This window comes from Apus apus, chromosome 3 (genome assembly GCF_020740795.1).
Source record: "Apus apus isolate bApuApu2 chromosome 3, bApuApu2.pri.cur, whole genome shotgun sequence".
NCBI classification, from domain to species: domain Eukaryota; kingdom Metazoa; phylum Chordata; class Aves; order Apodiformes; family Apodidae; genus Apus; species Apus apus.
Window position 1 is genome coordinate 89,664,237 of NC_067284.1, and position 13,493 is coordinate 89,677,729.

A 13,493-nucleotide genomic window follows, 5' to 3' on the forward strand; every position below is an offset into this window, starting at 1 on the left:
GCTGTGGTTCCTTTAACTTCTTCCCTGGCTTTATACACACACCTCTCATACTAAAATCCACTCTTCATTAGTGATTTTGGAAATTGCAGAGCACAGGCCCCCACAACTGAAGAGATGTAGGTACACACCTGGGAGGAGACCCAGGTGGCTCAATTCCACTTCAGTGGACATTCAGCTACAGCAGAAGGGACCTACAGCATTTTGCTGGGGGCTGGTTCTGCTCCCACCACCCCAACAAGAACTTAAACTGCCATGTCCCATTCCCATCAAGAGTCATGCCATCTCACCTTGCCAATCAACCATACAAGAGGAGCACCACCATTCCTAAGTCCTTTAACTCAACATTCACTCAAAACTACACACTGAATTTCAGTCCAACCTCCCAAACTTCCAGGTCAGCCAAACTGTTCATTTGTTTGTTTTGTTTTGTTTTCTTTCAGAGAGCTGTCTGTCTTTCTTATCCTGTTATCCTGTCTTTGTGTTCAAAATAAAGAGATCAAATTAACTTTTTAACCACAGCTATCACAATGGTGACTCTGGTTGTAATACTATCTATTTTTCCAAAAGAAGCTGCATTTGGCTGATGGCAACACTGTTACGAATGCAGGATCATATAACAAACAGTACAAAAAACCATTTAATGCAAAGTTAAATACAATACAAACTTTATTAAAAATAGGTTGCAAGTGAAATACAGTAGAAATGGGAAACTACAGCAGTTTTGATGTTTTTCATAATAATGCACAGACAAATATGAAAAGCACTTTTACACATATTCACACTTGACCCGAATGCCCAATAGCGGCCAAATCCACTCGACTGAAGGTTATAGGTACTTTTTTGCTAAGCTTTTTTCAGATTCTAGCAGCAACAGTAATTCAGCCACAGCGGAAGTTTCTTTCCCTAAGAAAAATTTGTCACTGTAAGGCTGCTAGTGTTCTCAAGATAAATTGGGAGGGGCTTGCTTTTCCTGATTAAACAGATATAGCAAGCATGCAGATCCTTCATTAACACTTTGAATCAGTTTAATCTTCTACTTCATATTTAACAGGTGAAACGGTAAAAGCACACTTTCAAATAAGAAACCTGAAAGACGTAAAAAATATTTACACTCCAATTTTCATTAACTTGCATTTATTTATCATACAACTCTTATTAAAAGTGATTTCTTTCCTAAGGCAGTGAAAGTCTACCCCTTTGTATTTGCAAGTGTGCACAATTCCCTAAATATATATTTATAAGAGAACAATATGATACAGGAAAAAAAAATCATCTAAAGCCAGTAAAGGGCTTTGTCAAATAGAAAATTTGTTTGGAATCACAATATATATTGTCTTAACATCACACAATGAGAAAAACTCTGATGAGGTCCTTATTCCCAACATCATCAGCCACATACGCATAGCTGAAGAAATAGTGGGAGGAAAAAGATCAACAATTTAAAATTAAATAAGGCTATTACAGTGTGAAAAAATAGCTTGAACTGCCAAGAAGTTTTTCAGGACAACAGTAACAGGATGTCAGTAAAGCCAGCTAGACTGCAGAAGAGCTCACTAGCTCTGCTTCCATGGTGGGAGCAGAGGTGGTTCACTGCCAGCACACCAGGTCTGTTAACCACCTCACTAACATTCCCACTCCCAGCCAGCAGTATTGGATCTGATGCTTCACACTTGAGTCTTTTTCTCTCATATGCCAGTTCACTTCTCCATAGAGAAAAAAAAAAGATATTGCTGAACTGATAATAGCAGAATTATCAATACTGTTCCATGCCTAATTGCCTAACAACTTCCTATCTACCTTTCTCTGAAAACATACGTTTCTGTTCTGCTAACCTTGGAACTGGAATCACTACTCCTTGCCTTTAACACACTACTAACAGTTTGGTCCTAGCTGATGAAGGGTCACTAGTACAGCCTACTATCTATTGCTTATGTAATTTTTAATAAAACAATTACCCAAAGCTTTCATCTTCACATTTCTGAAAGTCTGCAACACATGTAGTAGGGATGCATCCCCATACAGACCATTCCATAACTACAGATAAATTCATATACAATCACTTCAGATCCAACAAATACACAGAACTAGCAATGTTATTATTCCAAGGTTCTACCTAGAAAATGTGTGTTCTCCCAGTACTCAGTGACAGTAAGGTCTGTATTGATATGCTGATCATTGTCTGAACACCATACAGTATATCAGATTTTCATATAAAGTCTTATTTAAGGTGGCCCACATAGTGGCTGCTTATCAAACAACCTAAAATATTTATTTCTAGTGCACAGTTTAGGCAGTTCAAGCTATTCTCACTCTCTCTGCTCAGCAGCTAAAACAAAAGTGTGTCTGTAAAACACCAGGAAACAGAACTTATCTTTGACAAGTGCTACTTGGTCTGGTGCACAAGAACTTAACCCCCAAAAGAGAAAGAAAAAAAGTTACCTTCACGTGATTCATGTTTTTTTAAATTGTACAGTGCTTTCATTGTATAAACCACAAGCTCCTGACAAATTAATCAATTTTCTTGCTATTGCAACATCTCTAAATCTCAATTAACAGTCTTAGATATAGAGGAATCAAAGTCACTCCTTTCAGAAAACATTCATTTTCTGTTCATTAGTAGTGTGCCCCCCATCTCAATCCCTCAAAATTTAGAGATCTTCAGTCACATCTGATAAGGTGCTTTAATCTCATTTTGTGTTCAACTCATTTTCCAGTTCCATTAATTTCCTAGAAGCTTTTACTTTATTGGATACATCCTGACCCTGTGAAAAAAGCCGTTGGCGTTCCCTGAACGTCAAGTTTTCTGGTGCTCCAGGTAAATCTGTTTCTTGACTGGAAAGGAGACAAAAAAAAAAAAAAAGTATTTTTTATAATTCTTATCTACAAGATAAGATAGTAATATATATAATAATTTTTAGTGACACGTACCGACTGGTAGCTTTTTGACTACAGCAAAAGACTCCCCATTTAGTGTTCGGCAAGGTTTTGTTTCCCACAAATACCTTTAAATCTGACATTATGTCATCACTTCGACGAATGAACAGCTCATGACCATCACTAGCACACTAACATGAGTAAAACTGCTTGCCAATTTTCAAACTGGAGTGCAGGTGTAAACTAAAGCTCTGTCTGTATTAGCACAGCATTGTTGTTATGGCTAAATAAGGAAGCCTTTCTGTGGCAGATTGTGTCTAGGCAAAAAGCACTGGAATACAAAGCTTTCATGTCTTGGCCAACAAAATTCCTAGCACTGAGGCACACAGTAGTGGCTGCAACACCTCCGTATTTTATTTTACAGTGGCAAAGCTTTCAAGTGCAATCGTTGCCTAAGCTCTTGCACTTAACTTTTACCCTTGTAGCAAATCAATTTTTGTATTATTTCTGAAGATAACAAATCATTCTAAATTGTAGCTGTAACAATACGTATGTGATTAACCCTCATATAATAAAGCTTTAATATGTATTTCAGTTTCTTGATCAGAAAAGGTTTCACTTCTAGCTTCAAGAGGTGTCTGCTCTGCATGCTCCACTGAAACACAACCCCAACTTTAAAATACAGGAACTGGGCTAACAGTTTCTACAGAATCTGAGCCAGCCCCAGCCACATCTTCAGTATGCTCCACAGTAAAGACTGCCTTGCAGATGAGATACAGCCTGTATTGTTTATGCTTATTTCAGATTTATCAAGAAACCCACTTGAGAGGCACTGTTCAGATTCATAAGTACACCTGAAACAGTTTAATTTGTTAATTTACATGATTTACTGAGCTTGCTCAGCTGCAGAGCCAGAATTCGCTCCTGTGGAGTAACACTCCAGATCACCTAAAAACTTGTGAAAAACTTATTTGCATTTTATAGTCACCCAAGATACTCCAGAGCCAAATGCAGAACTCTTGAACAGCACAGTCTTAACTACTACAACAACAGAAAACATTACGGGAATTAGTTAGTGGACTCCTGCAACTTCACCTTTTAGATCTTTTGTCTCTTGGATCCCGATAAACTTCATGGGCCCCAACAGCTGCTCCTGTAGATCCAGTGTATGAATTTATTCCTTATGCAAAAGAAAAAGCAAGTTGAAGGACAGCAGTTACAACACTAAAGTTTTATACTGTATTTCTTAAGAAAGGTGCAGTGCTTCTTTCAAGAAATAATCTCAAACTAGAATAATAAATTAATTCAGAGGGTCACCTGACCCATAGATTATTTAAAACCAGTACAACTAAATTTCACCCCCCTCAAACAGCTTTCATTTTTTTTATTTCTAATTTTGAATCAGACATTTTGTTCATGTTAACAAGCACGTATGAAAATATGCTCTTTATTTTATTATAGCTTACTGTGAGACACACATTAGTTGTTCGAGGAGACTGATGGAAAGAGCAACACACTTCACTATCTAGTGACAGGCTCCACAGGAAATGTTAGCTGCAGCTGCTCTCTTTATGAAGCTAAAAGTAAGCTTAGTATATACCATCTCTGAAATTCAGCAGTCAGAATTTCTGTCTCTGTTCAGTCTGATTAAGTAAACTGTACCACTCAGAAAATGCCCCGTTTCCCCCAGCCCTCAACTGCAAATTTCAAACAAGTATCTTGCAGCACTGCACCTTTAGTTTAAGTTGATATAACACACAGGTTTTACACATTAATTATTTCTAAAGGCCACAAGACAAAACCTTTTATTTCCAATCACAAAAGGTTTAATAATTTAATCTATATTTAGACCATATTATCTTAATAACTGTCAAGAAAAGAGTAAAAATAAGTGTCAGCACCATATTCAGATTTGTCTTCAGACAATTCTGATCTCAGTATGGTACATGTTATGTCTTGTGAACCTTCTTCAGTACAGAAGGAAAAGTTTGCTTCTTCCACTGGTGTGTGTAACTTTTCATAAATATTCAGAGACACAGGAGGCTGGAACACACTAACAAATTTAACTAATGTGTTGAAAGCTGATTTTTTTCCACCAATAACTTGTAGCAAACCAAATCATAGCAGGTATGCCAGGCATATGAAGAAATTTTTGTTCTTTCAGACATGAGTCTGATATGCATACAGTATCACCTTCCCTACTTTGAAAAGTCTGGATTCACATGCTGTGGTTCACATGTCCACTGGCTTTAGGACAGTAGTTTTGACTTGGATGTTGGCTTTTTTCTTGGTCAGTTGACAGACCCAATTGTCTTAGGAGACCCAGTGGAAGAAGGTATGAGAGTAAAATTTGCAGAAGCATGGTTTACTAGAGTTAACACTCAGAACAGAAAAAAAGCTGTAAAGGACAGTAATGTCACAGAGTCAGCGAGATGGGAGATGGTAAACTGCACAGTGAGGTCTGCATTTTGTGCAAACGGCTTTGTACGTTACGCAGGCAGTCTTCATAGAAGCTTGAGCAATCAGGTGAAGTTAACCTGTTCTCATGGATATTTTAAAAATTATGAAATAAGAGTATTCAGAATTAGTTGTATGGTTCATGAATTAGGTTATTAAAGGCGAAGCATCATACTACAGTATTCCTTAATTGTTACCAAAACCCTAATCAGATCTTTGTAATGCTCCTTCTGATTGTTTTCCAGGAAATACAAACACGCACACACAGAAAAATATCACTGTACATTTCTCTTTCCTGAGATTCCTTTTTCCGTTAAAATTAACAAAAATCAGGATTTGGAAATGCAATTACACATGAAACAGCATTCTGGGTTGCAGATGATGAGAGGCAGGAAGAGTGTTACTGATGGTTCTAGAGTGACTTAATCATTCCATGTACAGACTTCAAAGTGCCAAAGAAGGAAGGAAAGTAACGGGCTTGGAAGCCCGTGTGTTGTAACCAAAGGTGCATTTTACACTTTAAGTCCTTTGAAACAGGACAAATTCACTACAGACACACAGTACAAGTTTCATGTCAGAAGCCTGCCATTTCAAAATATTCCTAAAAGCAAGCTGACAACATAGATACTCATAGTGTTTAAAGATAATATTCTCTACCTATTTTCTGCCTTTCTTGAATTTTATTTTAACTCATTAGTTCTGTGTTCAAAAGCTAGCTCAAAAGCTAGAGTCTTCTAATACAAACCTATGATTTGGGTTCACTGTTGTGGGTTTATCAGTGGGCTGACATGCATGGTAGGTAGGCAAGCATAATGGAATTGTTTGCATTGTAATGGCAGCATATAGCAGGTAGTGCACAGTGTGTCTACTTACAATCCAGCCTAATGGCAACAGACTGAAAAACTAAAATCTTCCCTCACCCTCCTTTAAGATTTGGAACCTATGACAGAGCCAGACAGGAGCAACGGACGGACTTGTAGGATCCATAGGGATTACTACATTATAAGATCTCATAGTCAACACTAGGGTAAATAACAGTTGTGGGCTTTTTTCCCTTTAAATGAGTTATCAGTGGGGATACCTTTTAGGCAACTTGTGTGTTGTCCTGACCCAAACAGTGAAACTGCTGAGCATCAACTCTTGTCAGTTGGACAGTAAAGCTAAACTACTGTCCCTTCAGTGCTATCAGAACTACACAATGTTGTGCAGAGCTTCTCTTTGGCACTGGAAGCTGCAGCTAATTTGCCCGGCAAAGAAAAAGGATGCCTTGCTGGGAAACAACGACTAGAGCCTCAACTGTAAAGGATGCAGACAGGAAGCTCAGAGTACCATGTACCTGTATGGCCTCATACATATCCTAAACCAGATTCATACACTACTGGAACTGCGTTGGAAGTGCTTCTGATAGATGGAACCTGTTCAGAGGCTCATATGCCTATTCAGAGGCCCCTTGTGACCAGGGTACACCACACCTCTGATTAAAGAAAGTGATTTTCATAATTCGCTGTGGCCAAAAAGATGATCAGTGATGTTCCCTACTGAAGGCTTCCACAGGTGTCACTGAGACTTGGATTCAGTAAACAAGTTAGCCAGTCAACTAGAAGCCAGCATAAACACTTTTCCTTGATATCTCAGGTGACTTGCTACCCTTTGCATTTTAGAAGGATGATCTGATCGGCTGGAGTTGGTTGTCAGGCATTTGTTGACTTCCAGCACAAATAAAAAGAACAAACTAGGGGAACAGTCATGGCAACCATTCCCTTCAGAAGAATACACAAGAAAATAAATGTAGAGGAAGCACTGGCAAATGCTGCCATTTGAAGACAAAATCTTGTAGGAATAAACTGCAAATTCATTAGAGTGAGATCTACCCAGACACATACTCAAAGAGTAAAGTATGTAAGCTTCCTCCTATATGGCAGCAGTTTAAAGAAATGTAGCATGGAACTTTGGACTCAATTAGCCTTGAATTCACTAGTATAGCTAAACTAGTACTCTGCAGATAAAATATGGTGAAGTTACACTGGCAGCTCTGAATTTAAACTTCATTATGCTTGCCCACCTTGAGTTATAAAAGAACCAAGATGAGAAGAAAAAGAAATATGGGGTATAGAAAGGGAGGGAAGGAGTAAGACAAAAGCACTAACATGAAATTTAGATTTTTGTCTCTGTTCGCAAGAAAACTGCACTGTACAAACCAGAAGTAAAGAAATGGTGAAATACATTAAACTAACTGCATGTCCTGTATGTCTCTTGGTGCTTGTGTTTTTAAGAACTACATCTATAAAGGCAATTTTTAAAGCCATTTGCACATACTATCAAGAGAGAGAATCCTGGTACCAATCACGAAACCAGAAGATAAGCTCTGTCCATGAACCCATTAGAAAAGGTTTCCTATGTTCAAGAAAGGTGCACTTTCAGATGCCCTGAGTAACCAGTGGTCAGTCACACAAAACAAATCACTGAGAGATACAGAGTGAAAGCCAAAACCAACAGTACTTGAAATGGTCGAGTAACAGTTAAAATAATTTCCGATTCATTGTGTGAAAGATGGAATTTTTGTTTTTTCAGAGTCTGGGTAAGGAACAAGAAAATTTGAGAGATCAAAATATTTAAAGAATTGGAAGATTCATATTAATATCAGGATTTAAGTTAGATCACCACAGTGGAAATAGTGATTAAGTGGGAGAAAATAAATCACAAAGTAAGTGATTCAATCTGCAGCACCAGAGTTGAAAACATGAGGATAGTTCTGTAGAAGCGATTGATTTCATGGTGTCTACCTTTAGAGCTGCTGGCATGGATGAAACTTGGCTTGTTTGGTGGGGGTGGGGGCTGACTTTTTTTGGCAGTAGTACTGTTGGCAATGACTGGAGATGACTGGAATGAGTTGGAAAGAAAGAGGCCATCTGAAACTGGGCGAGGTTGACGGGAGGGCTGCTGTGGCTTAAGGGTGGCAGGAGGAAAGTCACCATAAGATTTTCTTGTGCTGGAGTACTTATCCTGACCTGCTAGATTGGAATCCTCCTCCTCCTCATCATCATCATTGTATGCAACAAACTTGGCAGTATAAATCGTGTCAGGGGAGAGGACCTGTGTTTTGAGGTAAGAGGTGTTTCGCTGAGGTGGGGGAGGAGGAGCGTTAGATGAAGGGGTTGGGGATGGGAGTTCATATTCCCGTGGAAGTGGAGGTCTGTACAGACCAGGCTCGTCAGGTTCCAGTAATCTTCGTTCTGCTTCATCGTGCTGCCTGCGCCTTTCGGCCTCTAAGCGACTGTAATACTCCTCTTCCTGTCGCCTCTGCAAGGCGAGAGGAAACAGAAACACAGTGGTCAGGAAAAATAATCTCTCTTAGAAGGAAATGTCTAAATTTTTCATCACCGAGCTACATCCATCTTTTTTGTTTCCTTTTCTGGCAATAGCAGGGCAGCTACGTGGACTCATACAAAGAATATTTACTACTATGAAAAAAATGGCTGGTGTCCGGTAACACAGCAGTGCTGTTATTTCCAGATGTACCACTGCCTGTGGGAACTAAGGGCAATTCCAGCATTTAGTACTCAAAATGTAACTACAGTTAATAAGGGCTAGATTTACTAAAGCCATAAAGAATCTGTGGGAGAGGAAAATAACTAAAATTAACTACCATCTTAAAAAAGGAACTTTGTAATTTTGCTGCATGCTTATACAATGTAAATTAATCAATAGAACCTTGGAATAAATGTCTCCTAACAGAGCTTCTAGTAAAAATACCAGGAAAATTACTTTCACACAGTAATCAAATTACAAAGAACTATTCTGAAACAGACATCAAATAACCGGTTTTAAAAAAACATTTATAAAAAACAAATTAAAAAACCCTATGCTAATGGTATTTATATGAGGCTACTGACAATTTAAAAGGCCATGAAATATCTTCTACATATTTTTCTGTTTTAAAAGATTTTTACTGTTTTAAACTAAATCGCATTTAATTCTGTTCAGCTCTTGTCTGAGCCACATTGTAAATTAATACAATGGTCTATTCAGTAGTTTGATAACAAATGAAAACGTTCATTTGGAAAACATGTTATAAAAACATTTTTGTCTAAGCATTAGTATAACTTCTGCTGGAAATACATGACATTTTAAACAACCAACCATTCTGGATTCAATCTGTGTGTTTAAAAAAAGCCAACTTATCTGCTCAACACCTTGGGACAGTTATCCTAAAAAAGTAGTAAGTCATTCTGATCATGTTCATCTAAAGCAAAGACATGAAACTCTATATTCTCAAAAACCAGTATCGTGGTCAGATGCTACTGAGTTCTGAGTTGGTAGATGTATGAGTGTATCTGTCAAGATCTGTCAGTGACAAGTGTGTGATCCAAATGTCATTTGGCTGTGTTGTTATCAGAAATGCAGAAAGTCTTGGTTGTTTGTTGTTTGTTTTTTTGTTGGCTTTCTTTTGTTTTTGGTTGTTTTTTTTTTAAACTTCCTGCAGTAAGCTTTTAAATGCTTTCCTTAGTCCAGATACACCTTCCTCACCTATTACCATCCCCAGCTCAGCATTCTTCTACCCATTAATCCATACTGCTTATGGAAAAGTCTAACAAAGCTTGAAAACAATCTAACAAACTGAATTAAAGTCAATACATTAAGGGTTTTTTAAAAAAATGTATTTGCTCAATCTTCCCAGATTAAATTTCTCTCAACATTAAAAGCTAGCCCTCTTTTCATTCTGAAGTCAGTGTTACCAACAGCCAAGTCTTCACAATCTGAACAAAAGTAACTTTTCTTTCTCTAGGAAGAAGAGGGTCTTAACAAACATGCCAAGAGTCAAATGAGGTGCTTTATCTTCCAGTTTTGAGCAATAATGCTTCTCAAATTAATGTTTAATGTTCTGAGGAAACCTAGAAGCTTGAATATTTAGAAACTGATTGCAGTGACTTATCTGCTGAAAATATTTACTCCCTTTCTAGAAACCAGCTTCTTTTCCTCTTGTAATTCAGACATAAGACACTATGGACTTAAGTAATCTCCACTCCACTATATTTCGTATTTCTCCCCCTTTCTCTGTATCTCTAACAATGATTGCAAAAATATCTGAGTGCAATCTCTGAGACACAGCAAAACCCAACACAACTAATGGTAGGCAGGTCACGTTGGGGCTGAAGGAAACCAGAATGTAATTAATTTCTGCCATAACTTTGCAAAAAGGCTCTGAAGGCAAGCCCTTGACACTGCTAAAGGCCATCAGCCAGTATGCCTACAGTGTTTCTGGAACACCAGTCAGCTCCGGGCACCTCAAACAGGATATTTGTTTAATTACTTTTTGGTTTATATTGGGTAAACTGAAGCCTTGAGCTATGACCCTTATCACTAGGGCTAGCATGTTTAGCCAGGCTAAAAAGCAGAGGCCTGTCAGAACCCCTGCAGCACTCAGAAGATCACGACCTTTTCTTCGGCCTCTCTTCTGGTCCGCTCCTCCTCTTGCTGTCGGCGCTCTTCTTCCTGCCTGGCCCTGTCTTCTGCTTCCCGTTTGCGCATCTCTTCCAGTTGCTGCTGCCGTCTGCGCTCTTCATCCTGTAACTAACACACACACCTTTAATTTTTTTGTCATTCACGCAGGTAAGATGGGTAAAAAAAAAAGAAAGTAACCTGATCATTTGCATCCAAAAATAACTCATTCACAGTAGAAAATGCTATACTACAGATAAATCAATGTCATTTTCAGCTGTTAGGAGTATGCTTTGGTATACTGGCTACCCTAAATGCCAAAAAAATAAAAGGTAAAAGAAAAAAAAAAAAAGGAAAAAAAGAGAGATGCACAGAACTAAATACATAAAAGCACAAAACACACCAGTTTTAAAGCAGTGATATATATAAACCCCTAGCAGAAGACTGAGGTGACTCATGTTCGAGACAGCTTTGGCAATGATAGTCTCACAGGTACAGTAAAGTGAGATTAAATACTTGGAACCAACAGTCCTCAGCTCCAGCAGCCAATTGGTTTTTCATTTTGGATTAGTAGTTAAGCACCGGAAAATGACGACTCATTAGCCAAAGGGTCAATCCTTTTAAAGTAACAGGCTCATTCAGCAACTCTGCAAGTAGTCTCAGGAGATAAATAAAATCTCCCACTGTATCTGCAACAGATGTGTTTTGCAAAAAGCGAAGAGTGAGGCAAAGAAATCTTTGACTACTGAGACTAGTCAGCCCACACGAACAACTGTTGCCCAACAGACAATACTATTGTACATATGCTTATGATAAACACTGCACAAATAAGAAAACTGAGTAAAAATTCAAAACTTGGCATGATTCTCTAAAGCTAACAGCGTCTAAGCCCTTGATGGACAAGCATATTCACTGGCACAATAATATTCACAAGTAGAAATTAACTGGTATATATGCTGTGTTATTTCTTATTGCAGCATGTGTTTTGAAGTGATTTCTCCACCAAGATTTTTATACTGATTGGTATAAATCAGCAAATCATTGGATCTATACACTGTATGTCAAAGGGGTTTTTTTACAATCCAGGTTCATTTACAGAGAAAGGCCCTTAAGACACAAAGCAATGATACAGTAAGATAAACTTATTTTTAATAGGCTTTGTGATGACAGTCCTCATGTAGGCATCCTTCTCCCCCAGTTAATTAACAGAAAATGCAGATTAGGCTTCTAATAAATTCTAAAAATATTTTTTAATTAATTGAAAGCTAAAGAACAAAATTAATTAATTTCATTTAGGCAGTAATTTGGAAAATGTATGCTAGAGGATGCTACCACTGAGTAAATTCCCCTTATTTAGGACTAAAACTTTTCTAATTCCAACTGGAAACAACAAAGATACAGCTCAAGTTCAGTATCTATGGTACAGCGGGGAATAAAGTAGTTAACCAACTCCCTTCTTGGATTAAGACCTCTTCTTGTGTTGGTTATTAAAAAGACATTATATTAGCAGAGGAGATAATACTGCTGTCAAATGGAAAGACAGCTGGTAATTAAAAAGAGTTTATAGAAAAGAAGTAATTTCCTCTTTAAGAAAAAAAAAAGGGCAAAAACTGCACAGTGAAAAAAATGCAGGAAAACTCCTTAACAACATCTCAATTGCATTTAGAGAAAAACTCTGAACGTGGCAGTTACTGATCCCAGATTACGACATGGATGCCTTTTTGCTTAGTAGGAAATATTCCTACTCAGATGCAGTTTAAAAAGAAAATATTTCAAACTAAATTCAAGAGGAAGCTCTGTTTTCTTGTGAGTTTAACTAAAGAAAGAAGGGAAAACTGGGCAGGGTGCCCACCTGGGAACTGTTGTCAACACGCGAACCCTTGGTAATTGTGAAGACAACTGTATCCAGGTCAGAGGCTTCTCTAAACATATCACATGCTTCTCTATCTCAAATAGTTTTTTTCTATGCTCTTTTGGCAACATATGCTTGCAGCACTATTTCTACCTAGAAGAGGGTAAGAAATGTAACCCTTCTTCTGAGCTACTGCTCCTTGTAAGATCAGCCAATGAGTTCCTTATCAGAAATGTTAAGATATTGATGGGACTGGCAGGCATCCAGGAAGTCTCAGATTCCAGACAAAATTAATTTATCCAAGTACTTCTTAAAATGTTTTAAAAGAAGTTCCAGAAGAGCTTAAATTTACACCTATTCATTTGTGACAACAAAAGATGTGTCAGATCCAGTAATGGCCAAGGGAATTTTAAAAGACCAACACTAATCAAGTTGACGTTAATGATTCAGGCATTAACTATTCATTACCTTTCACCAGCCTTTTAATCAGCAGAACAGCTATCACCAATGCTCATAAAAGTAAGGAGCATTCTTAAGTGTGGTTTTTCCCCTCTAGAAACTACAAATTAATTTATTGAGTACATACAGTTATGTAGGATAGATTCAACTATGCCAGAAAGTCATGTGAACAGTATGAAAATGATGAAACCAGGAAAAATACTTATTTGCTGGGTATGACATTCAGCATAATCTATTTCACAATTAGCTTGCTTTTTTTAAAGCTACATTTATTAACATCATAAATCCTTGTCTGATTCATGCCATGGATCCATCTAGATCAGTATTCTATCTCTGACCATGGCAAGAAGAGGTGCACACAAGCCCCGGACATTTCTTCTAGTATTTCCCCAACATTCAGCATGGCACTAGA

At 37.8% G+C, this 13,493-nt stretch overlaps 1 protein-coding gene across 22 annotated transcripts in view; it reads right to left on the reverse strand.

Moving 5' to 3' along the window:
• Nucleotides 1-648: 648 nt before the first annotated feature.
• Nucleotides 649-13,493, reverse strand: part of AFDN (afadin, adherens junction formation factor) — a 125,783-nt gene continuing 112,938 nt past the window's right edge. For 7 of the 22 annotated variants that reach the window (XM_051615267.1, XM_051615263.1, XM_051615262.1 and 4 more), the window contains 4 exons: nt 10,768-10,902; nt 8,340-8,631; nt 3,970-4,054; nt 649-2,832 (listed from right to left, as the gene is read on the reverse strand). In XM_051615267.1, coding sequence (XP_051471227.1) covers nt 2,688-2,832; nt 3,970-4,054; nt 8,340-8,631; nt 10,768-10,902 — 657 coding nt within the window. In that variant the 3' untranslated portion in view covers nt 649-2,687. Of the gene's footprint in view, nt 2,833-3,969; nt 4,055-8,114; nt 8,632-10,767; nt 10,903-13,493 lie in introns of all 22 variants that reach the window. The other 15 variants (XM_051615250.1, XM_051615259.1, XM_051615256.1 and 12 more) reach the window with 4 other exon arrangements.